Source organism: Hylobates moloch, unplaced genomic scaffold (assembly GCF_009828535.3).
Source record: "Hylobates moloch isolate HMO894 unplaced genomic scaffold, HMol_V3 SCAFFOLD_5, whole genome shotgun sequence".
Taxonomy (NCBI): Eukaryota; Metazoa; Chordata; class Mammalia; order Primates; family Hylobatidae; genus Hylobates; species Hylobates moloch.
In genome coordinates, this window is record NW_026652280.1 from 90,709,663 (window position 1) to 90,736,302 (window position 26,640).

A 26,640-nucleotide genomic window follows, 5' to 3' on the forward strand; every position below is an offset into this window, starting at 1 on the left:
GAATATGTGAGAAGGGAACTAACCTCAGGAATACTGTGATTGCAGCAAACATGGTGGAGGAGCGTGAGTGGGAATGAGTGTGGGGAGGTAGACAGGGCCTGAATCAGTAGGAATGTGTATTCTGCAGAAGGTGACAGGGACCATTGAAGGGTGTTTTGTTTGTTTTTGAGACAGAGTTTTGCTCTTGTTGCCCAGGCTGGAGTGCAGTGGCGTGATCTTGGCTCATGGCAACCTCTGCCTCCCGTGTTCAAGCGATTCTCCTGCCTCAGCCTCCTGAGTAGCGGGGATTACAGGCATGTGCCACCATGCCCGGCGAATTTTGTATTTTTAGTAGAGACGGGTTTCTCCATGTTGGTCAGGCTGGTCTTGAACTCCCGACTTCAGGTGATCCGCCCCCCTCGGCCTCCAAAAGTGCTGGGATTACAGGTGGGAGCCACCACGCCTGGCTTCCGTTAAAGGGTTTTTAAATCTTCACTGACTAGGACTGGGTTTGGGTTGCTGCTGTGGTCGTGGTGGTGAGCATAGCCAGCCATTGTAGGGTTTGTTGCCTTTTTTTTTTTTTTTTTTTTTGAGACAGGGTACTTGCTCTGTTGTCCAGGCTGGAGTTCAGTGGTGCGGTCATAGCTCACTGCAGCCGCCAGACCTCCAACTCCTGGGCTCAAGTGTTGCTTCTGTCTCAGCCTCTCAATTAGCTGGGACCAGAGGTATCAACCACTGTGTCCAGCCTCCTTTTTTTTTTCTCTCTCTTTTTGTTCTGAGACAGTCTTACTCTGTCTCCCAGGCGGGAGTGCAGTGGTGTTATTTCAGCTTACTGCAATCTCTGCCTCCTGTGCTCGAGTGATTCTCCTGCCTCAGCCTCATGAGTAGCTGGGACTACAGGTTCACACCACCATGCCTGGCTAATTTTGTTTGTTTGTTTTTGTAGAGACGAGGTTTCCCCATGTTGCCCAGGCTGGTTTGAAACTCCTGAGCTTCAGGTAATCTGCCCACCTTGGCCTCCCAAATTGCTGAGATTATAGGCATAAACCACTGTGCCCACTGCATTTTTTTTTTCTTTTTGGTTTTCATCTTCTTCATTAAAACATAATTTAGTTTTTTGAAAAAGACAATGTGTAATATTTGTTGTATTTTGAATCTTAAAAATAGCGTGTTTTATTTCTAAACAATAAAAATTTTAAAAAAGTAGTTTAGTTAAATACAGAACAGTCATAGATCATAATTAGAACTGTTTTTGTTAAATATAAAGGGATTTTTTTGTTGTTGGTTTGTTTTACCCTAAAGCTATGTGATTCAGTGGTTTGGGCTTTGCTCAGGTACTGAAGAATGAACATTGGCCAGTTTTCAGCTGGAACAACCCTTTAGTGAGGCCCTCAGGTGTATTTCCCACATCTGAGTTTAAGGAACTTCATAACCACACCTATATTATTTTACATTTAAGGACCTTTTTAAGTTATGCATTTAGCTGTTACTTTAAATGCATTTAGATTAGATTTTGAAATTGTATAGGCCAGGCATGTTGACTCACACCTGTAATCCCAACACTTTGGTAGGCTGAGGTGGGAGGATCTCTTGAGGCCAGGAGTTTGAGACCAGCCTGGGCAACTTAGCCAGCCCCTGTCTCTACAAAAAATAAAATTAGCTGGGCATGGTGGCCTGGGCCTGTTGTCCCAGCTACTCAGGAGGCTGAGATGGGAGGATTGCTTGAGCCCAGTAAGTTGAGGCTGCAGTGAGCCAGGATTGCATCACTACACTGCAGCCTTGGTGACTGAGATCCTGTCTCAAAAAAAATGATAAATTTTTTTTAGTTTTATTAACATCAAGTTCTTCTGTTTAAGAAGTAAATGCCCTAGAACACACCCTTAATATTCAGTTACGATGTCATCTAATTCTACCAATATAGAAATAATCATCTTTAAAAGTGGAATAATACTGAGTATATTACACAAGGTTTTTACACAAGCAATACATCCTCAGTGTAGGAGTAATGGAAGATACGGAATAAACAAATGCAATTAGAAAATAATCCCATAAGTTAATTTGAAAGTGTAAACACCAGTAAATGCTTTGACTTACTCTAAAATAATTGGGCTATCATTAATATATGTTTGCATTGCCAAATGTATTATAAAAAATAAAGCAAATTAGAATTGATGTTACTCTGAAGTCTGGTTATTTTAGTGCCAATAAGATAATTTTTTTTTTTTTTTTTTTTTTTTTTAAGATGGAGTTTCACTCTTATTGCCCAGGCTGGAGTGCGGTGGCGCGATCTCAGCTCACTGCAACCTCCACCTCCTGGGTTCAAGTGATTCTCCTGCCTCAGCCTCCCGAGTAGCTGGGATTACAGGCGTGCGCCACCACGCTCAGCTAATTTTGTATTTTTAGTAGAGATGGGGTTTCACCATGTTGGTCAGGCCAGTCTCGAACTCCTGACCTCAAGTGATCCACCCACCTCAGCCTCCCAAAGTGCTTGGATTACAGGCGTGAACCACTGTGCCAGGCCGAGAAATTTTTTTATGAGTAAAGTTTGTGTGTGATGAAATGCACAGATCTGAAGTGTATAGTTTAATGAGCTTTAACAAATGTATATACTCAGGTAACCTCAGTCAAGATCTAGAACATTTTCATCACTCTAGAAAGTTCCCTCCTGTCTCTTCTAGTGGACTCCATCCCACAGACAACCATTGTTTAAAAAGTATATTGAACAAATATTTTTGTTTATGAATATAATTATTACAACTCTTTTTAATTTATAGGGGATAAAAACATTCAGATGGCAGATCACAGGTAAGCCAAAGTGGACTTTGTTTATTGGAGTTAAAAATTCAATTGGTGAGCAACAGCCAAGCCATATTTCAATAAATATAAGAATCAAAGTTAAATGCATTTCAGAGTCTAGCTGATGGCTCATTTCTTGTGTATGTATTTGAGCACGTAAAGAAATTACTTCAGACATGAACAGTGCCTCAGACATTGATACTTACAGATCTTTTATGGAAAGCAATCGTTTTGCTCTCCATGCTTTAACACCCCTGGGTTGAATTCAGGTAATTTTGAGACTCTCCTAATGGTCTGTAGTTGTCAGTGATCAAGTGGAAGATTTTGTTTTGTGGATTGAGGGTTACTTTTAGTTGTGTATATTATTTGATGTTTATTTTTTGTGAGGGAGGTGTGTCCAGGCATCTTTAAAAAGTGTTTCATGGCTCATTTTACACTTGTTGTGGCTAATTTTACAAAGCCACTTGGGCACTGTCTTAACTTGGTAAGACTGCCTTGCTCTGATCACATGAGCAGCTGACCAAACAGTAACATGTTCGTTGGTTGATGGATTTGGTGTGAGGGCTGGGAGCAGATTTTTTGAGGAAAGAAGCTGTAGAAATGAGAGCTAAGAAGCTTTGGCTAAGGTTGGAAAGAAGAACTTTGTAGGGCTTTATGTTTGGGAGAGGAGAGGGGATGTTACGTAGTAGAATATTTTTATAGCAGAGAGGACAGCCTCTGAGATAACATGCACATGGGTAGTTGTCTTCTGCCCAAATCTGATGTCACTGTAGAGATACCTCTTAATATATTGAATAAGAAACATGTCCATTTGTGCTATGTCTTTGGAACTTTCTTTACAATAATACTTTTTAAACATACTGTTGTTTTAGTTTTTCAGATGGGGTGCCTTCAGATTCCGTGGAAGCTGCTAAAAATGCAAGTAACACAGGTCAGTTCACTGCACACGGAGAGTTTGCATCCAGTATGGGGAATGTTCCTCTCTCTGGAAACATTTATTAATGCAAGTAAAGGATTCCTGTACTGCAGTGGTTTTATGAAAGCTAGAGTAATTAAAATGAAAAATCAGTATCTCATTAATAAAAGATTTATTTATTATAGGAATTCAGACTCTACAGTAGTAAAGAGAGTAATAGTACAGTCTACCTTCTTGTACCTACCATCACTGAGCTTTAGTATTGATTAACAAATGACCAGTCTTTTTTCTTACTTTTGAGATGGAGCCTTGCTGTGTTACCCAGGCTGGTCTTGAACTCCTGGGCTCAAGCAGTTTTCCTGCCTCAGCCTCCCAGGTAGTTGGGGCTACAGGCACAGACCACTGCTCCTGGCCATTTTTTTTTTAAGTCTATACCCTTTACTTTCCTTCCTTTGGAAAGCAAATCCTGGGAATGTCATTTTGTTCATAAATTTGCAGATGTGATATTTTTCCACCATTTAAAAAAAAATATATCTGTACTCCCCACTCTCTCCAAACTGTTTGAAAGCAAGTGGTGGATATCTATTTTCCTAAAACAATTCTACAATGTCATTACCAAGAAACTTAACATTGGAGCAATACCATTCTCTAATAGACAGTCATGCTTATATTTCCCTGGTTTTCTCAGCAATTTTTACCCCACGCCTGAATCTAGCACCTACTCAAGGAGCATGCGCTTTGTTTTGTTCTAGAGTCATCTCCCTACCTTTTGGATCTTTTATTAATACATCAACACATCAGCGCTTTGGGCCACTGTTGTCTTATAGAATGCTCACAATCTGGATTTGCCCAGTCGTTTCTTCCTGATGAGATTCAGGGTAAACATTTTGGCAAGAAGGGCACACAGGTGACATGATGCAGTGGTTGTTGCTTCTGGAGGCACAGGGTGTTGGCTCGGCACCTGCCCGGGGACACTGAGATTGATGATTAAGACAGTGCCTGCCAGACTTCTCTGTTACCAAGGTCCTTTCACCTTGGAAGCAATCTGTCAGGCACGTGTAGATATCCTCTTCTTCTTCGGCAAACTTTCACACAGAGGTTTTAGCACCCATTGATATGTGTTTGTATATGCATGTAGTATTTATATACTATACTTGTGTACACAGTTTTATATATACAAATTATGTACCTTACATACACTTCATGTGCTTCATGTTAGTGGTTGTGTTTGCAGTTCTATTATAAATGTTTAAAATCGAGTGCCTGCTTGGTGTGTTTGACTTACCCACATCATGGGAGAATACTCAGGATGGGAGAATACTCAGGATGGGAGAATACTTGGGCATGTGCTGGCTCTAAGCAAGGGAAGGGCGCTGGGTTTGGATTTCTGTATTGTGTCATTAAGAGGGAGATTGTTAAGAGTCTGTGTTATGAGCCAGATGTCTGCCACTTCTTAGTCACAACTGGGTGAAAGGACAGTCACTACCTTCTCAGGATCTCATTCATTGGTGGTTTATTGGGAAATGGGCTTATAAATACAGACAGCTCGGTATTGTGAGCTCACTACACATGTAGGTTAGCCCTGAGTGGGGTGGAATGGTCAGAAGTGCTTCCTGGAGGGAGGTGGGTTTGGGCAGAAGGACATTCAAGGCAGAGGCGAGTAGCACATGCAAAGAAAACTTAGGGAACAGTGCTGGCAGGGAGCTAGTGAAGTCTATGGCACCACAGTGAGCAGGGGAGCTAGTGGATGCTCTTTTACTTTGAGGAACTGATCTCATCTCTGTTCTTGGCTTCTGGACACCACCATGGGACTTGGGGGTAGACCATGTGAACTTACATTAATGATGTCCTCAGTTGTTTAAGCCTGGGGCTTAAACAGCCACAGTCCTGGTGAGAGCCAGGACTCTCTAGGTATTTATTCAGTAAATTTGTAACTACCCATCAGGTGATTAACCCAGAGTGTTAAATCCTCTTAAAATTTTAATTATTTTCAAGACATGTTTAAGAAGTCACTGGTATATGTATTTAGAAATTAGTAGATGTAAATCTAGGCAAAGCTAAGTAGATGTTACTAATTTTTGACTCTTGGCTATTGTGTGTGGTGGGCATATTTTAAATATGTTTGGTCTTAACTCTTCATAGAAAAGCTCACAGATCAGGTGATGCAGAATCCTCGAGTTTTGGCAGCTTTACAGGAGCGACTTGACAATGTCCCTCACACCCCTTCCAGCTACATCGAAACGTAAGTGTGCTGTGAATAGGGTCTCATGCAATTTGGAGAAACAAAAGGACAATAAAGGAAAAACCATTTTTCAGTTCCTCAGAACAGGAATAAATTTTTTTTCATTCCAAGACATTGTCTGTGAGAGACAGGCACTGGGATACGAGAGGAGTGACCCTACCCGGTGCTTAGGCTCAGAGTTTGCCTGGTGGATGGAGTAGAGTGACCTGTCAGTTCTGATAGGAAGTGCACAGTGCCATCCTGTGGAGGGCTAGAGGACTTCACAGATCATCCGAGTTGGAGAGGACAGCTGGGGGCTCCTAAGTTAAACTAAGAGAATCACTCCTTCCTGACTTATCCACATGAGCCTGTGACACCAACACCTTAAAAAAAAAAAAACTGGGCATAGTGCCGCATGCCTGTGAGTTTTCACTACCCTCCAGCCTGGGTGACAGTGAGACTGTCTTTAAAAAAAAAAAAAAAAAGGATGGGGTCTCGCTATATTGCCTAGGCTGGTTTTGAACTCATGGGCTCAATCGGTTCTCCCGCCTCAGCCTCTCAAAATGCCGGGATAACGGGTGAGCCACTGCGCCTGGCTGACACCTTTGCTTTCTTACAAGAGGCCTATGTCCTAGATGTATTGCACTATGAAAATGATAAGGATGGTGATCCTAGAATCCTAGGATGGCTCTTGTCAGGACCTCCGTGTCTTACTTCTGGAAGGAATTTTTGGTTTTTGAGTTGGAGTCTCACTTTGTTGTCTAGGCTGGAGTGCAGTGGCATGTAATAGCTCACTGTAACCTTGAACTCCTGAGCTCAAGTAATCCTTCTACTTCAGCCTCCAGAGTAGCTGGAACTATAGGCATGTACCACCATGCATGGCAATTTCTTTTTTTTTTTTTTTTTTTAAGGGATGAGCTGTTACTGGGCTTCCATCTATAATTGGGTCAGGGCTTGGTCTCCCAGGAGTCTCCACCTTCCGACTGGTTTCCCCAGTCAGGACTGCCAGGGCTATTATGACAAGAAGGGGACATTTATTTTTTATTTTTATTTTTTGAGACAGAGTCTTGCTCTGTCATCTAGGCTGGAGTGCAACTTCCGCCTCCCAGGTTCAGGTGATTCTCCTGCCTCAGCCTCCCGAGTAGCTGGAATTACAGGTGCGTGCCACCATGCCCAGCTAGTTTTTTGTAGTTTTACTTTACGTTCTGGAGTAGATGTGCTGAGCGTGCAGGCTTGTTACATAGGTATACATGTGCCATGGTGATTTGCTACACGTTTTTTTTTGTTTGTTTGTTTTTTTGTATTTTTAGTAGAGACAGGGATTTGCCATGTTGGCCAGGCCCGATCTCCAACTCCTGACCTCAGGTGATCTGCCCACCTCAGCCTCCCAAAGTGCTGGGATTACAGGCATGAGCCACTGCGCCTGGCTTAGAAGGTGACATTCAGAGTTTGCTTTGCCCATTTAGAAGCTTCTCAGGGGTTACTTAGTGGGCAAGGTGTTTTGATGTTATTTTTTTTGCAGACTAGATTGATGGGATGGAGTGATACTGAGTGGGAGTGGCAAGAATTGAGAATGAGTAATGGTTTCTAGTTTTCTCGCTTTAGAAACTGGGTTGGTGGGGTGGCATTCTGTGAGAGGAACTGCTTGAGTGGGAACAAGTTTATGTGGGACTAGAAGTGGTTCCATATTAGCCATATTGCAGGAAAAGTGCCTGCAGAGGGCTGGGTATAGTTGGTATGAATGATTGAAGGACTGTTGTGGGCACACTAGGGTCCAGTTTGTTTAACATCCTTTGTCTAAATGATGAGTTAATGGGTGCAGCACACCAGCATGGCACATGTATACATATGTAACAAACCTGCACATTGTGCACTTGTACCCTAAAACTTAAAGTATAATTAAAAAAAAAAAATCCTTTGTCAGAGTTGGAAAGCTTCAAAAATTAAACTAATTTAAAATTGTATAATTAGCCAGGCATGGTAGCTCACACCTGTAATCCTAGCACTTTGGGAGGCCGAGGCAGGCAGATTGCTTGAGCTCAGGAGTTCGAGACCAGCCTGGGCAACACGGTCAAACCCCATCTCTCCAGGATGCAAAAAAATTAGCTGGGCATGGGGATGTGCCCCTGTAGTCCAACTACTCGGGATGCTGAGGTGGGAGGATCATTTGAGCCCAGAAAGTTGAGGCTACAGTGAGCTGAGATCACACCACTGCACTGCAGCTTGGGCAACAGAGTGAGATCCTGTCACAATAAATGAATGAATGATCAGTGCAGAAAAGAGGTACAAATGGCAGTGGGAGTCTACCATTTTGTTAAATTCTTTCTGCTTTTCCCTTGTTCTCATCTACTACTAGCAGTAGTTCTAGAATGTTAAGCATTATTTGAGAGTCTTTGCTTAAACTAAGGACCTTTAGCTTGAGGTAGCTGTGGTTATATTTCACCCAGGAGAGTGGTCCTTTGGGATGCAAGGCAGTTGTTCTAATACCTCCCAGACCAGTGATATGTGTGTGTGACTTGCCTACTGCTCTGTACTGTCTTTTGTTGGAGGGTAAGTCAAGTGCTTAGACTTGAGGACTCTGATTGTGTGAATGAGTATTCAAGATGCAGGACCCAGGGCCCTGCCCCAGGTAGATTATTTGGGTCTATGATGAGGCCAGGAATCTGCTGTTCAGTCCACGTGATTGTGACCAGGGGCTTCGTTTTAAACAAATAGTTTTGATGGGTTAAACACAAGGATTTTTCTTCTGATTTATAAAAGTTATACATACAAACTATTTTTTAAAACATAGAACAGAATTGAAAGGTAAACTCATAGTTGACCTCTCTCGAGGACAAAGTTGTGTTGCCTGTGGTCTGTGTTTCTCAGATTTTTTCCTCCAGTGTGTTAACAAGTGTGGACTCCCACGTGGCACTAAATATTCCTGGACAGTGTGATTATGAATAGGCCATATTTGAATGCTGTTGAACTTGCATTGCCCACTTTTTCACTTGTGCAGATCTATTGATGGACACTCCAGCATAAATACTTGATTAGGATAAATTTTTTTTTTCCTTTTGGTAAGATAGGGTCTTGTTCTGTTTCCCAGGCTGGAGTGCAGTAGCGCAATCGTAGCTCCCTGCTGCCTTGACCTCGCGGACTCAAGTGATCCTCCCACCTCAGCCTCCTAAGTAGTTGGGACTACAGGCGCACACCATCATGCCTGGCTAATTTTTAAAAATTTTTGTAGAGAGAGGTCTCGCTATATTGCTCAGGCTGGTCTTGGAGTCCTGCCCTCAAGCAATCCTTCCACCTTGGCCTCCCAGAGTGGTGGGATTACAGGCATGAGCCACTGCTCCCAGCCTTAAGGATAAATTCTTAGAAGTGGAATTACTGGGTCCAAAGAACATTTTCAATATTTCTGCCCTTCAGAAAGATGAGTCAGTTAGAGGGCTTCTTGGCCCTTAGCCTCGTAAAACCTAGGTGTTTTGTTTTGGTTTTTAATTGCCAATTTGGTAAGGAAAAGATGAGTGTTCTTAAATGTTTGCTTTCTTTTGGATATTTTATGAGATTGAATCTTTATGTTTGACAATTTGTGTTTTTTCTTTCGTGAATTATCTTTTCTGCTTCCTCTTGTATCCTTTTTTTCCTATTGGGGTATTTGTCCTTTTCTTAATTTTTAAGAGGTATTGTTCATAGTAAGGATGTTGATTCCATGTTAACCTAAATTTATTTTAATAAAATTGAAAAGCATGCTGCTTTATTTTGCAGGCATGAGGATGTTGTATTTCTTACTCCCTTTTTTAGTTTACCTAAAGCAGTAAAAAGAAGAATTAATGCATTGAAACAACTTCAGGTGAGATGTGCTCACATAGAAGCCAAGTTCTATGAAGAGGTACATGACTTGGAAAGAAAGTATGCAGCACTATACCAGCCTCTCTTTGACAAGGTAGGGGGCTCTGTTAATTTAACATACAGATAGTTTTCAACTTACGAAGGCGTTAGGTTCCGATAAACCCATTATAAGTTGACAACATCTAGGGTAAGAACGCATCTAACCTACCAAACATAACTTAGTCTAGACTACCTTAAACAAGCTCAGAACACTTAACGTTAGCCTGCAGTCAGCAAAATCATCTTCCACAAAGCCTATTTTATAATAAAGTGCTGAGTATCTTGTGTAATGTATTGAACACTACACAGAGAGTGGAACACAGTGTGGCTGTATTGGTGCCCAAAGTGTGATGGCTTCTGCACCATCATGAAGTTGAAAAATCTTTAGTTGAACCATTGGAAATCGGGAACTGTCTTTACTTTACATCTTTAGGTAAAACATCCGGATTTACCCAGGGAATCATTTAATACTTTTCTTTGAACCCTAAAATTTAGAATCTTAAAATAAGTTATAAAAATATCCAGTTTTCAAAGTCTTTTTGTAGACATTATTTATAAATTTAACTCTTGAGTTTCCAAGTAAGCTAATAACATAATTCTAATAAGGTCTCATTTTTATGTAGAGAAGAGAATTTATCACCGGTGATGTTGAACCAACAGATGCAGAATCGGAATGGCACAGTGAAAATGAGGAGGAAGAGAAATTGGCTGTAAGTCTTTAGAAAAATGTGACTCATGTTCTGTTTTAATACTGTTAAGCATTTTTTAATGACTAGTAAACTTATGTGCTTCTAACAGTAGGTGCTGCTGCATCATTAGATTGGGTTTAGATTCCTTTCTGATAATGGATCTAGCGTCTGACACAGTACTGTCAGTTGATAGGAGTTAAGATGTAGTGCCACCTCAGTTATCTGGGGACAGGAGCATATTGAAATAAGGGATCAGACCAACAAAGATTAAAACATCAGAGAAAGCAAAGATCAAGAAGAGATTCCCCTGTGTTCTCAGTCACTGGAAGATTGGGGGAGTTGTGAGGGGAGTCCCTTCCTGCTCAGTGGCACGGACTAGCATGCCCCCTGAGAGGTGCTCAGCCAGTGGATTGGTTGCGTATGATTGTTGTGGTGTGGCCATCAGTCACCTGCTCACAGCCTTCTTTTAGTGACTGGTCCCATTCCAGTGCTGTGAAAACTCCCAGTGTATCATGAATTAACTTTGTCAGCCTGATTTTATGTTTGGGAGACAAGTAACTTTTATCCTATAACTAACTTTTTGCTGAGGTATATGGTAATTTTGGTAGCCATATGTGTTTTTGATCCTTTTAAAATAGTAGAACCTGGCCTAATTGAAGCCATGGCTGTGGATTAAACATTGCAGGCTGGAGTGCAGTGGCGGCACAATTTCGGCTCACTGCAAGCTCCGCCTCTCGCGTTCACGCCATTCTCCTGCCTCAGCCTCTCCTAGTAGCTGGGACTACAGGCGCCCGCGACCACGCCCGGCTAATTTTTTTGTATTTTTTAGTAGAGACGGGGTTTCACCGTGGTCTCGATCTCCTGACCTCGTGATCCGCCCTCCTCGGCCTCCCAAAGTGCTGGGATTACAAGTGTGAGCCACCGCGCCCGGCCGTGAATCAGTTTCTAACACAGCTCAAGGGAAATCTGCCTTTGCTGATTTAAAAGGCCTGCAAGATCATTTCATAATAACAGTCCCGTTTGGCAAGGCATTCAGAATTTCCCATAGTTCCATTTAGTGTTGTGTTTCACCTCTCTTGGTCTACCTTTTCCCTGGGGCCTGACTCCCCTTCACTTTGCCATGTAGCCTTTCTGGTCACTTTCTGATGCTTGCATGGTGTCTGTGAACCAGCATTTATAGCCACTTCCTTAAAGCTGCTGAGCACTTTCTTGCTGCAGATACTGCTGCAGCAAATTTTTTTTTTTTTTTTTTACTTCAACTTACCACCACACAAATTTTAACAAGAGGTCAGATTATTAGTCCAAGTGAACTTATTTATCCTTGCACTGGACCTTTTTTGCCCAGTGATAGATGTTCTACATATTTGCATTGCATCTCCTTAAGGTTGATGTACAGTCTTTGCATCTGCATTTGTGATGATGATTGTCTCAGGATGGCACCTCACAGAGCTAGCACTGGATGGCCTTTCCCAGAGTTGGTGGCACTTTGTCATTGCTTTAGTTTCTTCGCCTTTGATGTGAAATCGTATGGAATTCCATGTGGATGTAATGACTTGAATGCTTTTTTCCCTCAGAAGCATCTGAAAAGTGTTGCATGGCCCAGTGAGTGGTCTGGAGATGCAGACTCTGAAAGAAAGGTTTTTGATTGGAGATAGTACAGGATTCAGCAATGATATTCTACGTTAAGCCACTGCATTATTTGTAAATTTGTATTTTTGTTACCTATTTTGCATCTTTTTTTTTTTTTTTTTAGGGAGACATGAAAAATAAAGTAGTCATAACAGAAAAAGAAGCAGCAACAGCTGAAGAGCCAAATCCCAAAGGAATTCCAGAGTTCTGGTTTACCATCTTTAGAAATGTAGATATGCTAAGTGAATTAGTCCAGGTAAGCACATTTCTATCTTGTAGAGAGATTATGTGGTAGTCTTCTAACATTACTTATCTATGGCATTTTTTAAGCACTAAACTGGGCATTGAAAGGTTGTTCATAGTGGGCGGAAGGGCACTTTCTCTGACCAGGACCTCAGGTGAGCAGTCCTGATCTCACAGTGAATGGTTTATTCACAGTGGGGCTTCCATGCTGTCTTTTGCAGTTCTTGGTGGAAAGCTGGGCACTTTAGCCTGATCCAAAACTTTCAAATCAGTTCCTTTTACCTCTTGTAAAGGTCTGTTGTCTCGCCTGTGGGAAAGCCTATGAATAGATTCAAGAGCCCATCTCTGTCTTACTGTGGTGTGAGTGCACAGGAAAGGGTGAGGGCAGGAGACCAGAGTAGAATGAATTTTGAAGGGATGAGCTGTGTGTGTGTGTGTGTGTGTGTGTGTGTGTGTACACATTTCAGTGAATTTTTGAACAAGTTGCTAATATTTTCTGATCATTTCTCTTGAAAAAGTGTCTGTTTTTAAAAAAAGAAGGCCAGTCATGGTGGCTCATGTCTGTAGCCCCAGCACTTTGGGAGGCCAAGGTAGGCAGATCGTTTGAGACCAGCCTGGGCAGCATGGCGAAATCCCATCTCTACAAAAAATAGAAAAGTTAGCTCGGCGTTGTGGTGTGCGCCTGTGGTCCCAGGTACTTGGGAGGCTGAGGCAGGAGGATCACCTGAGCCGAGGAGGTTGAGGCTGTGGTGAGCCGTGATCACGGTGCTGCACTCCATCCTGGTGGGTGACAGAGACCCTGTCTCAAAAAAGAAAAAAAAAACACAACAACAACAAAACTCAGCCACCATTTCTGATTTTGTCTTGCCTTGACGTTTCACTTCCTATAGTGAAATGGTGAACAAATTAAAAGGTAACAAATTTGGTTTTCCCTGAAATGAGTTACAATAGAAGTTTCTAGAACAGAGAAACAAATCTTGCCTTAGGTTTCACTGACTGACTTGCTGTCGGTTTTTATTGCTCCAGCGTCCCCAGAAACAGCACGTCTGCATTCAGACTTGCTCAGGACAGCTCCAGGCTCTGCTTGTGTGGGCAGAGTGCTTCTCCCATCACAGAGCATAGGCACTGTCCGTTGCAAACTGCTATATTGTAATTTGCATAGGATTTTACAGCTACGGTTTTTAATGGTTTTCACAAATGTATCACATTGCTGCCTCTGCTACCTCCCTTGTTTAATGCGTGTCCTGTGTCCTAAGCCAAAACTTGAGAAAAGATGGAAAGAGTGATGTATTTCTGATTCTCCTTCCAGGCCGGAAAGCATCTAAAATAGAACAGCCTTGGTTTTTCCTGATCTGAGCTTCCTTTTCATATGAAAAGGTGGAATTTAAGAAGACTAGACCATACTTTTAAAGGAATGCCATGCACCAGAATTTCATTGGAAAAATTAAGTAACGTCTACCAGAGCCATAGTCTCACCCTAACTGTGTATTACAATCACCTGAGCAGCTTTGAAAACTAAATAGCAAAAACTAAATGCCTCATCTGTCACCATGGCACTGAGAGTTTTGAGGTGGTTTTAGGAACTCTAATGTGCACCCTGAGAGTTGAAAATCTCCATGGCAGGGAGCAGGTGGAGAGACTAGCTCTTAGTTCGTTCTGCTCAGACTTCGGGGGGCATGGGGAGTGGCCATGGCAGTGCAGATTCTGGTTCTGTGGGGCTGCCTGTCTCATGGGCCCTGGGGTGATTCTTGCGCTGCAGGGTTGGAGCATCTTCACGTGGGATTGGGGGTGCAGTGATAACAGGGTTTGGGAGCTAGAGTTAGGTGACTTGAGTGAGTTTTGGTGTCCCCTTCTGTGCGTGTGGCCACCTGGTTATGGCATTGGGGTCACTGGCCGTGGATAGCGCTGCCTTGGGTTTTGAGAGCACAGTGAGGCATTTGGCCACATTTTAATGGAGTGTCCCTTCTCTTTCTCCCAGCACCTCTGTATTAGTGTCAGTGCTTCAGCATTTCAGCCATGAAGTGTCTTTTGTTGCTTTCTGTTTTAACAGCTTTAAAAAGATATGCAGGGGTTGATAGAGTACTCATTTAATATGCAGAGAATGAGGAAACGTTATTTGTACTGTTTGTAACCTCATAGCAGGTAATGGTAGCGTGTTCTATTTTGATTTTTTTTTAACAATTTTTTCTTTTTCTTTTTTTTTATTACGGAGTCTCGCTCTGTCACCCAGGCTGGAGTGCAGTGGCGTGATCTCGGCTCACTGTAAGCTCCACCTCCTGGGTTCATGCCATTCTCCTGCCGCAGCCTCCCAAGTAGCTGGGACTACAGGCACCCGCCACCACGCCTGGCTAATTTTTTTATTTTTAGTAGAGACAGGGTTTCACTGTGTTAGTCATGATGGTCTCGATCTGCTGACCTCGTCATCCACCTGCCTTGGCCTCCCAAAATGCTGGGATTACAGGCATGAGCCACCGCGCCCGGCCAACTGTTGTTTTTTAATGTCTGGTTTTGAAGTCTGCCATTTCTGAGAGAAGCCCTTTCATTTTTAAGGGACATGGCCTTGCTATGATGCCCAGCCTAGAGGTCAGTGGCTTTTCATAGGCACAGTCACAGTGCACTACTGTCTCAGTCTCCTGGCCTCAAGGGGTCCTCCCGAGTAGCTGGGACCGTAGGTGTGCGCCACTGTGCCCAGCTCATTTTTGTCAAATATTAAATTCCAAAGACAGATTAACTGACTCCCTTTGTTCTAAATTTGGGGATAGTTGAAATATATTCCTGCAAGTAGAGTGGAAAATTTGAGATGGCAGCTTTACGATCTGAGTGCGATGCCTCCAGTGTTGTGCCTTTGCTTCCTGAGTCTTGAGTGTCTGCCATTGTGGGGCATTACCTTATATCTGCCCTGGACATTTAAAGTTTTGACCCACAGGGTACGTGGCTGCTTGAGGAAATTAGAACATAATGGTTATTTTATGAAGTTTGGGAAAACATGAGTGGGCACTGTGTCTTTGAGTGGGATGAGTTTGAAGTTCCCAGTGCCATCTCTGGAAAGCATGCTGGTGGAAGTGCTCGTCTTGGTGATCTAGAGCCAGCGCATGCCTCCGTGGGTGGCACTCGCAGCGTTGGAGACTGAACATTGCATGCAGGTGTGGGCCATTTCACAACTGCCTTTGGGTTACTTTTTGTCTAGATACTTGCAGGTATCTTTTTGTTGGTGGTTCTGTTTTGTTCTATAATGTCAGAAGAGTTGAAAATTAGGACTCACTTAATGGAAAGTCAGGCACAGAAAGGGAAATACCTCATGTTCACACGCATGTGGGAGCTACAAAAACAGCTCACTGAAGCAGAGAATTGTTGATAAAGGCTAAGAGGGAGAGAAAGGGGAGGATAAATAGGGAGAGGTCTGTTATCAGATACAGAGTGACTGCTAGATGGGAGGAGTAAGTTCTGGTGTTTTGTAGCACTGTAGGGTGAATGTGGCTAACGATAATTTAGTGTGTATTTTCAGAAAGCTAGAGGATGGGTTTTGAATGTTCAAAAATAAATGTTTGAGGTGATGGTCCTGATTTATTACACATTGTATATGTGCATCAAAATGTCAGTGTGTCCCATAAATAGTACAGTTATTACATACAACTAAAAAAGAGAAAAAATGATTTAAGAAAAACTTAATGCAACTTCAAGACATTTTGAGGTTCAGTGCCCAGACTTTGGGGGTAGAGAAGCGACTGCCATGTTACAAACGAAGCGCCTGCTGCCAGTGCGTGTTTCTGAGGATTCAGGTCTTCCCACTCCTCTTCTGACTTTCCTCACTGGGACTTTCTAAGCTGACAGGTATTGGCAAACTGAGTTTAAAGAAATGTCACTTGTAAAATGATAACAGACACAGATAAGAATTGTGTGCTCTTCCATGATGCCCCACTCTTCCATGGTGCCCGCAAGTTGGATCTCAGACACGCTGTATGTAAGTGTCCTTAAATAAGTGACCATGTGTGGCCGGGCGTGGTGGCTCGCGCCTGTAATCCCAGCACTTTGGGAGGCCGAGGCGGGCAGATCACGAGGTCAGGAGATAAGACCATCCTGGCTAACACGGTGAAACCCCGTCTCTACTAAAAATACAAAAAATTAGCCAGGCATGGTGGCGGGCGCCTGTAGTCCCAGCTACTTGGGAGGGTGAGGCCGGGAGGCGGAGCTTGCAGTGACCGAGATCACACCATTGCACTCCAGTCTGGGCGACAGAGCGAGACTCCGTCTCAAAAAAAATAAAGAAGTGACCGTGTGTATTGTGAGTTTTGGATACAGTCATGAGCCACATAACATATTTTGGTCACAACAGACTGCATATAGGATGGCAGTCCTGTAAGATTATGATACCATATTCTTACTGTACCTTCTCTGTGTTTAGATACACAAATAATTACCATCACCAGCTGCTTCCAGTATTCAGTACAGTCACATGCTGTTCAGGTTTGTAGCATAGGAGCAATAGTGGATAGTAGGCTGCACTATCTAGGTTTGTGTAAATATACTCTGATGAACGCACGCCGAATTGCCTAACAATGTGTTTCTCAGGAGGTGCCCCCATTGTTAAGCCATGCACAACTTTATTGCCACAGGTGGGGAAGCTGGCTGCCAAGGCTGTAGCCGATCTAGCCTTCTCTTCTGACTTCCAGGTTTCTGCTCTGTCTCCTTAGAGAGGCTGAGGACCAACAGTCTTTGTTGGTAGCATTTCTGATCTCTGTGTGCAGTGGCAGCTGGTGGCAGGAAAGCAGTGAAGGCCCTTGCCCCAGTATTGCAGGCAGGCCGGTGTCAGTGGCACTGCCCTTTGCTGGCAGTGGCAGCCACCGTTGCTCCACACTAGGGAAAGGGGACACCTTGGTGCTGCTTCTCTGTGACAGGGAGTTGGTGAATAAGTTTGGGTTTCTTCCTGGTAGTTATTACTTGACAAGGACAGAATTCCAGTAGGGCTAGTTATGCAACATCTGGGAGCCTATGCAACCATGACTTCGGGAGAGATGTGTTGTTTTTTTTTAAAAGCCTATTGGAATTTTTTTTCTCTTTTTGATTAGGAATATGATGAACCAATCTTGAAACACCTGCAGGATATTAAAGTGAAATTTTCTGACCCTGGACAGCCTATGGTGAGTACTGACTTGACCTTCTGGTTGGCATCAGACAGGGTCAGTCCACAAAGATGGAAGAACTTGGAGCCAGGGGCAGGAAACCCACAAAACCCACACCCAGCCACTCATCTGCTGGGCAGCCCTGGGTGAGACTGCTCTCCAAGAGTTAGACTGAGAAAGAACTGCATTGTGTGTTTGCTCCCTGAGTTAGATGGGGATCCCATTGCCTTTCTGTGTCATGCTTGGCGCTGTAGTCGTGAGTCTGTGCTGGATAATTTGACAGTGATGCAGACCATGTGATGCTCCAGACCCTGCAGCCGGGGTGGGCACCAACGCAGGAGTCAGGCTGCAACTCCTGGGCTGTAGTGGTGCTGTCCACTGTGCCAGGCCTCAGTCTTGTAGTTTGTTTGTTTACTCTGTTGGGTGGAGATGATACCATTCTTTTCCCAAGTGTCTCTGAAGTTTGCATGCGTCTAATGTATATTTTTAACGTTTAAAAAGATGGGAGCTATATACACATACGATCAGCACTTACTCAGAAATCTGAACCTACTAGGTTTTACCCTAAAAAAAGCGGAAATAAGACTGAAAAATGTTTTCCTGCTCTTTGATTTGTCCTGAAACACATCTTTACAATATGCTTGCTATGGCATATCATTGCACTAGTAATGTTAGTGGCATGGATCAGCCTGCCAGTTGGTAAGATAAGCTTGACTAGGTCAGCTCTTACTTTTATCTGAGGAACCATATGCTCATCTTCAAATGGCCTTGCCAGGCTGTCTCATCCCAGCCTGGTTTTCCCAGGGAGCACTGTTCGTAACCTGTTAGCCTGGCTGTAGCTAACGGGTTCCATTCCGGTGCAATAGCATTTCCAGCGACACATGACTGACTGACTGGTGGCTTTCAGTTTCAGGTCTTGGAGACAAATGCTGCATGACGGGCTGTGGGTTAGGGATCTTGGGGGTGGGTGATGGTGGTAGGGACCTGGGGCCAATCACCAGTATCTTCCTTCCTCCGCATCTCAGCACTGGGGCCTGGGCTAATGGATGAGGGCCACTAGGAGTGGGATTTCTTCACTGCAAGTGCTGCAAGTAATGCCTGGGGCAGCAGCAGGGGTGGGCAGTGGATGTACCTGTATCTGTCCCTTCTACTTTTTCCTGTCTGTTTTCCACTACGGAAGGTGACATTCAGGTGTCCCTCTCTAGGTGGGGCACTGGGAGCCAGGAGTGATGCCTGCTCACCAGCTGGGGGCTGCCCTCCAGAGGGGACACCCCATCTTCTCTGCCCCATGTGGGTTATAGCAGGTCCTTCTTTCTGGGCTTGCATCACTTCTCTTTAGACTTTATCACAGGGCCCCCAGGAGCCGCCTGGGCACGTCTGCCTAGTTTGCCCTCATTGGTGTGCATTCTCTTCCCCATGGTGTGAGCGTGTGGTGCTTTAAGGTTCTGTGCGTTTTTTCCTTGTACTTCTTTCTTACCTGTGATTCATCCCGACGCTATTAACTTTTTTTTCCCTTTGGGTCAGTTCCTTTTTTTTCCCTTTCTTTTTTCTCCTTTTCTTTCTTTCTTTTTTTTTTTTTTTTTTTTGAGACCGAGTCTCACTCTGTCGCCAGGCTGGAGTGCAGTGATATGATTTCGGCTCACTGCAACCTCTGCCTCCCGGGTTCAAGCGATTCTCCTGCCTCAGCCTCCCGAGTAGCTGGGACTACAGGCGTGCACCACCACGCCCAGCTAATTTTTGTATTTTTAGTAGAGACGTGGTTTCACCATGTTGGCCGGGATGGTCTCAATCTCTTGACCTCGTGATCCGCCGGCCTCAGCCTCCCAGAGTGCTGGGATTACAGGCATGAGCCACCACACCCGGCCTCTTTTTTCTTATTGGACACCTGTTCGATGATTTCCGAGGTCAATTTTCTTTCTTTCTTAGCCTGTCGTCTTATTTTCCTCCATCTCATTGTGACTCATAGACTAGAGCTCTGGTTGTGGTAGACTGTGGACCAGTAATTTTTTTTTTTTCTTTTTACTTCCCTATTATAAAAGTCATATGTAGAAAATACAGGCAAGTGTAAAGAACACTATACAAATCTGTCTTCTAAAAGTAAATCTCAGCAGCTTAGTGAATTTCCCCATACTCTTTTTCCTTCGTAAAATTATTATGGGCCGGGCGCGGTGGCTCACGCTTGTAATCCCAGCACTTTGGGAGGCCGAGGCGGGCGGATCACGAGGTCAGGAGATCGAGACCACGGTGAAACCCCGTCTCTACCAAAAATACAAAAAATTAGCCGGGCGTGGTGGCGGGCGCCTGTAGTCCCAGCTACTCGGAGAGGCTGAGGCAGGAGAATGGCGTGAACCCGGGAGGCGGAGGTTGCAGTGAGCCGAGATCGCGCCACTGCACTCCAGCCTGGGCGACAGAGCAAGACTCTGTCTCAAAAAAAAAAATTATTATGAAGCGTCTAACTCATTTTAAGTTATAAAGATAAATGAAACTTCAAAATGAGTCATGGCTGGTGTTTTTGCAGCTCCTGGTGACCATGCCTCATTCCCTTCCCTTGAGCGCTTGCCTGCCTGGATACACAGTGCACACGTGTGCCGCATGGCTCCTGCCGCACCACATGGTGTGTGCACAGTGTCACCCTGCTGCCACATCGATGACACAGGCTTGGCTGAGGGAATAGTTGTTACTGCAGCCATTGGCTATAGAATGGTTTAACATTCCCCTACATGCACCACCTCCCCCATTGTAAATTGTTGCATTTATGATCAGCATACTTGAACCCACATTTGTGTTACATTAAATGTTTGATGATTTCCTTAGTTTAGATTCTTTTCAGTGTACTTACTAGTCAAAGAAGATGAAGCTTTAGAAGGCCCAAATGTCGTTCAGTTGGGATTACAGACATGAGCCACCCAGGCCCTGCCTAATTTTGCATTTCTTTAGTTGCTTGTAAGATTGAGCATGGTTAGCATATTTATGGCTTACCTGGCTGTAGTGCATGTGTGAATGAAGCAGTCTTATTTTCAAGCCACTTTTCATTTGGGCAGTTGAACAGTTTCTTGAATCATCTTCAGTTGTCTTTGGGTTACTCTTGACTGAACAAAGGCAGAGGGGAGAGAAAAAAGGAAAATAGGAAGAATATGAATCTATCTATAGAAAAGTAGGCTGGGTGTGGTAGCTCATGCCTGTAATCCCAGCACTTTAGGAGGCCAAGGTGGGAAGATTGCTTGAGCCTGGGAGTTCGAGACCAGCCTGGGCAACATAGGGAGAACTGGTCTTTAAAAGAGAAAGTAAAAAGGAGGGGAAAAAATGAGTAGGACATGGTGAAGGACCACAAGTCTAATAGCACTATTTGTTTTATTGGGGCCACCCCGTGCCCTGGGTTGGTTGTCCACACTGTGGTCACAGCCTTAAACAGTTCTGGGATCATAGTAATCTCTCCATTGGTTGGCTACTTGTCTCCCCTCTTTATGTTGGTTTTATTTTTTAAGCCCTGGAGGGTTGGGAGAGAAATAGGCATTTTATTTGATGCTGATTCCCTATAGCTGCCTCTTCCTTTCCTTGTGATTTTTGCCAGGCAAGTGACTGGCCTGTGGTTCATCTGCAGTGCCCTACCCCCTTCCTTTGTTCTTGCTAAGGCCAGTGGAGAGCTCCTAGCCAGATCCTGCTGTCATCCATTCTAGAAACCGACTAGACTGTCTCCCTGATCCTGACTTCCTAAGCCCTCATGGCCCCCCCTCCTCCTCCACCTTTCTTTGAAAGTTGTCTTTGCACTTCTCCTTTGTGCAAGTGGTTTGTTTGAATGTATAAACTTTTTTTGAGGAAATTTTTGCTGTATATATTTTTTTAGTCCTCTTAATTTCCCCTCCATTGATGGTTTCACCATTACAATGAAAATGGAAACAGCTAACATTTAGCCAGCCTTGCCTATAAACCCGGCTCTAAGTGATACAGATTAACCATCAAGGTGACTCCTAGAAAGGGATAGAGTTATTTCTAGTGTACAGATGAGGAAACTAAAGCAGGGAGACATTGAGTAGCTTCCACGAATTGCCTAGCATTGTAGGCAGAGATGGGATTTGAATCCAGGCTGTCTGAGTGCAGAACTGGTCTTGTAAACTGTCTATAAATTACTCAACCAAGCTCATCTTCCATGTTTTTCTTCTATAACTAGGGATGAGGTCAATGTCTTTGCACATATCGATGCATCCATCCAGGTATTTTTCTCAAATAGAACAAATTCCTCAAAATAGAATTACTGAGTCAGGGAATATGCCTTTTAATTTAATTTAATTTTTTTTTATATTGCCAAATTGTCCTTCATAAAATCTGTCGACAGTATATGGGTGTGCCCAGTACCCCAAAATCCTGGCTGGGTCTACATATGTTTGTACATTTTGCCCCGAAGAAAGGCATCTCATTTTGGTGTTCGTGTGTTTTGTTACTTGTGAGCATGAATGCCTTGTTGCTGCTGTTGGATGTTACCTGTGCCTGCGTTCATGTTTGCATCCTTTTTCCCGATGTGCTCATGTCTCTTCCAGGTCTGTAGCATGCTTTGTAAGTGAGGGATGAGCTTTTCTGTCCTTGTAGAGATTTGTCCTTTTCTCCCACCCACCTCCCGGGAGAAAAGCTGTGGGTCACTGCTTTTATTGCACAGCACAGAATACAGACCCTGGCTTCCCCCAGCAGGGCGGGGGCTGGGGCTTAGGCTGAGCGGAAAAGGAGAGGAGGATGGCCTGCTGGTCCCCTTACTTTCCCCTGGTCACCTTCCCTCCTTCCAGGAAGCAAGGGCTGGGAGCCGCTAAGAGAAGCTAGGATTCCTTAGGAGAGCTTGACGCCTATTGGTGAGGAGGCATTGGAGGGGGAACGTGCCCCTTACTCATGAACTGAACAGATATTTCCCTCCAGTCCATCATTTGTTTTTTTAACTTCATGCTGGTCCTTTTTGCGGTGGAGAAGTTTTTCTTGTTCCATGGCCCTATCTGTTGAGCTTCCCCAAAATAGCTTCTAGTAAGTGGTTTGTACTCCAAGCAATCTGTCTTCGTTATTTTTCTATTTTAACTGGTGCTTACTCTGAATTTCTACTTTTAGTCTTTTGTGTTAGAGTTCCACTTTGAACCCAACGACTACTTTACCAACTCAGTCTTGACGAAAACCTACAAGATGAAATCAGAACCAGATAAGGCTGATCCCTTTTCCTTTGAAGGTCCTGAGATTGTGGACTGTGACGGGTAAGAAAATGTCATTCTACCTTGTTTTTCTGAAACAAAATCAAAAGGTAATTTTGTAACTTGATGGGTAAGATAGAAGTAAGGAATAAAGTACAGTCTTGAGTCTTCTTAAAAGCCTGGTAGATGGATATTTCAATAGTCTTTCAGTTTGGGAATGCTTGTATACAGTGCAGAACTTGGAGATGACGGCTGAACCTGGGAAATGAGTCACGTGGTTGCACATGCAAGCCTTTGGGATAGTGCCCTGTTTCTTCATTTAAATGAAAGTATTGGGTTCTCTAGACATCATGAATTGGAGTTCTTAAAATTGAATTCATGGATTACCCTCAGCAAATAAATACTTATTGAATGAATGAGTCTGAGTCCAGGGCTGTATTGATCAGCTGACTGCTTTGGAGATAGGTGGGGGCAGCATAGCTGTTGTTTGAGTCACTGATTTCAGTCTTTATAAATCACTAAAGAGAGAATTTGATTTAGAATTAATTTCTCCAGGTTGGGTTGATGAGAAATGGTTTTAGTCTTGACTTGAAACAATTATGTTTATTTACCAGAACTAAGTACTAATTGTTAATTCAGGACTTTATTAAAATCCTGCTGGAGTAATTTAGAAAGATGATTTTCCAGGTCCAGGCCATCATGTGAGAAAAAGGCCTGGCCTTTCCAAGCGTGTTCTTAAGCGGGCAGTATTGAGATCTGCCAGGTGTTGCCTGGGTCCATGGTGATTGTATGTTAGAGAGCCTGCTGTGCTCAGCCCTCGCCAACATCCCTGGGGCTGAAGTGGTCTGCACTGGCCATCAGTATTCCCAGTGGCCACCTCTTTCCTTTTTTCAGCTGTCCTGCTCACTTGGCTGCTTTGAACAGCAGCAACTCCTCCTTCCTTGGGAAGCCACAGACAAGTTCTTGTGTATCGTGCAGACTTGACAGGGCTTTGCCACAGAATATACAGTTCAGAGTCCTGATGAAATGTCTTGGGAAAATAATACCATTGTTCCAGAAGTCTGAAGTTTGAGGCAGTGGTCACACCCAAGTTGAAAGAGGACCAGGCCGTGTCTCTTTTTGCCAACCTCCAGATGAACTTCATGGGCCATTGTATTTGGTTTGCAGATTGGTTTTATTTAGTTTTCCAGGTTTGGCATAGAGCTGTGGTTTGCTTCCTGCATGCATTTGTAATGGATTTGTCTCATGGATTGTGTGTTCATGACAGCTGTCTTGTCCTGGTAGGTGTACTATTGACTGGAAGAAAGGAAAGAATGTTACTGTCAAAACCATCAAGAAAAAGCAGAAGCATAAGGGTCGAGGCACTGTTAGAACAATTACGAAACAAGTACCCAATGAGTCCTTTTTCAACTTCTTCAATCCATTGAAAGGCAAGTCTGTTGGTTGTTAATATTCATTATGTTCTTGTATAAAATAATTTTGGTCACCTGATAGATTCCTAACACCCAGAGACTTTAGTCCTGTTTTTTCAGGCAAGTGTGGTCAGTAGGGGCACACTGCTGTGTCCCAGGCTGTTCTGTTGGTGCACTGGCAAGTTTATCATGGGGGGCAGAGGTAGCTAGGACAGTAAGAGTAGGATTGTCATCTTCTGCAGGAAAGGGAAGAGCTTTACTCTGCTTGGCTGCAGCCCAGGCAAAAACTTGCAGTTCTGTTTTAAGAAAACTGAATCGAGGCCGGGCGCGATGGCTCACGCTTGTAATCCCAGCACTTTGGGAGGCCGAGGCGGGCGGATCACGAGGTCAGGAGATCGAGACCACGGTGAAACCCCGTCTCTACTAAAAATACAAAAAAAAATTAGCCGGGCGTGGTCGCGGGCGCCTGTAGTCCCGGCTACTCGGAGAGGCTGAGGCAGGAGAATGGCGTGAACCCGGGAGGCGGAGCTTGCAGTGAGCCGAGATCGCGCCACTGCACTCCAGCCTGGGTGATAGAGCGAGACTCCGTCTCAAAAAAAAAAAAGAAAACTGAATCGAGTATTTGCACCTGGGCTGCTTCCTCGCTTGGACACCTGGAGCACCCTTCTCCACCAGCTGGCATTTCTGCCCCGCTTTTGTGTGTGGTTTGCACCCCCTGGGGGCCACTCCCAGCCTCGGAGAGCTGCTGGGTTTGCTCTCCAGGTACCCGTTACTGCTGTACGCTGGTTCTAGTTGTGCTGCTTTTGGATCATCATCTTAGTCCCCCTTTTCTTGTAATTTTTTATGCATAATTTGATAGAATTTTTTGGAATTTATATATTGTAAGAAACACAAGTAGTTGGGACTTTCAGTTTTGAAAAACATCGGCAGAATCACAGCGTGGAAGCTGCTTCTTTTTGTTTATTTATTTATTTTTAAAATTTTCCTAAGTGGTAAAATAAAGATGAGACCTTTGAGCTAGTAAAGGTTGACCAATTGATTTTAAGAGTAAATTTCTTAGGATTTTTTCATATAATTTCCTAATCGTGAGAAAATGTGAAGGTCAAGCGACTTGTCAGTGTTAAAATATCCATATTCTCTTTAGTTTCCACGAACTAAAACATAATTTGAAGTTAAGAGATGCCAGCCCCTGCTGCAGATAATCAGTGAGTGTTTGTATGTGGGGCCACAGGGCGGATCTCTTCTCCAGTCTGAGTGGTTGATTTTTTTATTTTGTCTCTGAGCTTAGCACCCTTATTTATCAAGCTACCCTTCAGAGTTCAGTCCATTATTTTAATTGTGATGCCTATTTTCTGCAATTAGATTTTGAACCTAGAAGATGCAAATATATACGGTTTGGGGAATGAGAGCAGTCATAAATTTAGATACTACATTTCCTTTTTTTGGAAGATTCATTTTAGACACTTGGGTTGGGCATACTGGAGATTGTGAATTCACCGTGAAGAAGGGAGGCTTTAATTTCTAGAATCACTTTGTGTAGGAAGTTTTCTTAAAACTGATTTAAAAATAATTTTTAGGATAAAAATGGAGTTGATAGTGGACTCAAGGGAATTTTTAAGTGTTGTTTTTTTTTTTAGGTTCTAAAACTTTTAGGGGTATGATGGTTGCACAACTCTAAACGCACTGAAAGTCATAAAGTTGTACATTGAGTGTATGCCTTTTAATGGTATGTAAATCCCATCAATAAAGCGACTTTTAAAGTAATCAAACACATAATACCAAATGGTAAGTGCTTTGAAAAACATTGAGGATGGCTACGGAGTAGGTAATGGGGTAGTGAAGGAACAGACAAAATGGACTCCTGTGGTGTGAAGTGAAGGAGGCATTGGCTAATGAGTCCAGCTCCTTCTTTGTCCTTAAAACTACAAAGCCAGTCCAGAAGTGTGAGTGCTCAGAGTCCTTGTGCTGATTCATGACCTGGGCCAGAGTGCCCTGGGGAGCATGCTGCTCTAGCATTTAGACACCCAGCCATGTTCCTAACCCATGTCTTAAAACCCCAGGCGATGCTGGCACACTGAGGCTTGGGAACTCTGCCTCACTCATGGGTGGTGTTTACGCACCCAACATTCATGTCTCAGCAGCAAACAGCAAGTGCTGCCAGGGTTGTGGCCGCTTAATGGGAAGGGAGACTCAGAGGGAAGAGCCCAGTGAAGATTGAAAAGGCAGGTATGAGACTAAGCAGAGTAAACATTCAACTCCTGATGAAGGTCAGGGTCTTGTAGTAAATGTTTCTAAAATCAGGGGGTTGGATCGTGTACCATTTGAACGTTGCACGGCTTCATTGAGTGTGGTTAGAAGTCCCTGTCTGTCTTGGTGTGCTTATCTCGTCTGAGCATCAGCTTTTGCTGAGGAGCTGCGCCACTCTACGGGGGCCACTGGTGGGCATTTCAGCACTCTCCAAACAGATAGAAATGCAGTTTCTGTCTCACTGAGTTGCAGTGCCTTAGTAACACTCACAGCTTATAAGGCTTAAGGACTTTCTCTTTCCTGCACCATCATGTATAGTTCTGCAGGACATGAGTTAAATTTCCCCATGAAGC

General features: G+C 43.7%; 1 protein-coding gene and 1 non-coding gene across 7 annotated transcripts in view; both read left to right on the forward strand.

Moving 5' to 3' along the window:
• NAP1L4 (nucleosome assembly protein 1 like 4) overlaps positions 1-26,640 on the forward strand; it is a 49,284-nt gene that overhangs the window by 10,993 nt on the left and 11,651 nt on the right. For 5 of the 6 annotated variants that reach the window (XM_058439067.1, XM_058439068.1, XM_058439066.1 and 2 more), the window contains 9 exons: positions 2,754-2,784; positions 3,648-3,706; positions 5,834-5,933; positions 9,663-9,840; positions 10,409-10,495; positions 12,228-12,359; positions 17,413-17,484; positions 22,552-22,691; positions 23,913-24,058. In XM_058439067.1, the coding sequence (XP_058295050.1) occupies positions 2,771-2,784; positions 3,648-3,706; positions 5,834-5,933; positions 9,663-9,840; positions 10,409-10,495; positions 12,228-12,359; positions 17,413-17,484; positions 22,552-22,691; positions 23,913-24,058 (928 nt within the window). In that variant the 5' untranslated portion in view covers positions 2,754-2,770. Of the gene's footprint in view, positions 1-2,753; positions 2,785-3,647; positions 3,707-5,833; positions 5,934-9,662; positions 9,841-10,408; positions 10,496-12,227; positions 12,360-17,412; positions 17,485-22,551; positions 22,692-23,912; positions 24,059-26,640 lie in introns of those variants that run through there. The other variant, XM_032153786.2, reaches the window with a different exon arrangement.
• On the forward strand, positions 18,272-18,394 carry LOC116470070 (small nucleolar RNA SNORA54). The gene has a single exon (XR_004248501.1). It is a non-coding gene; the product is annotated as a small nucleolar RNA SNORA54 (small nucleolar RNA).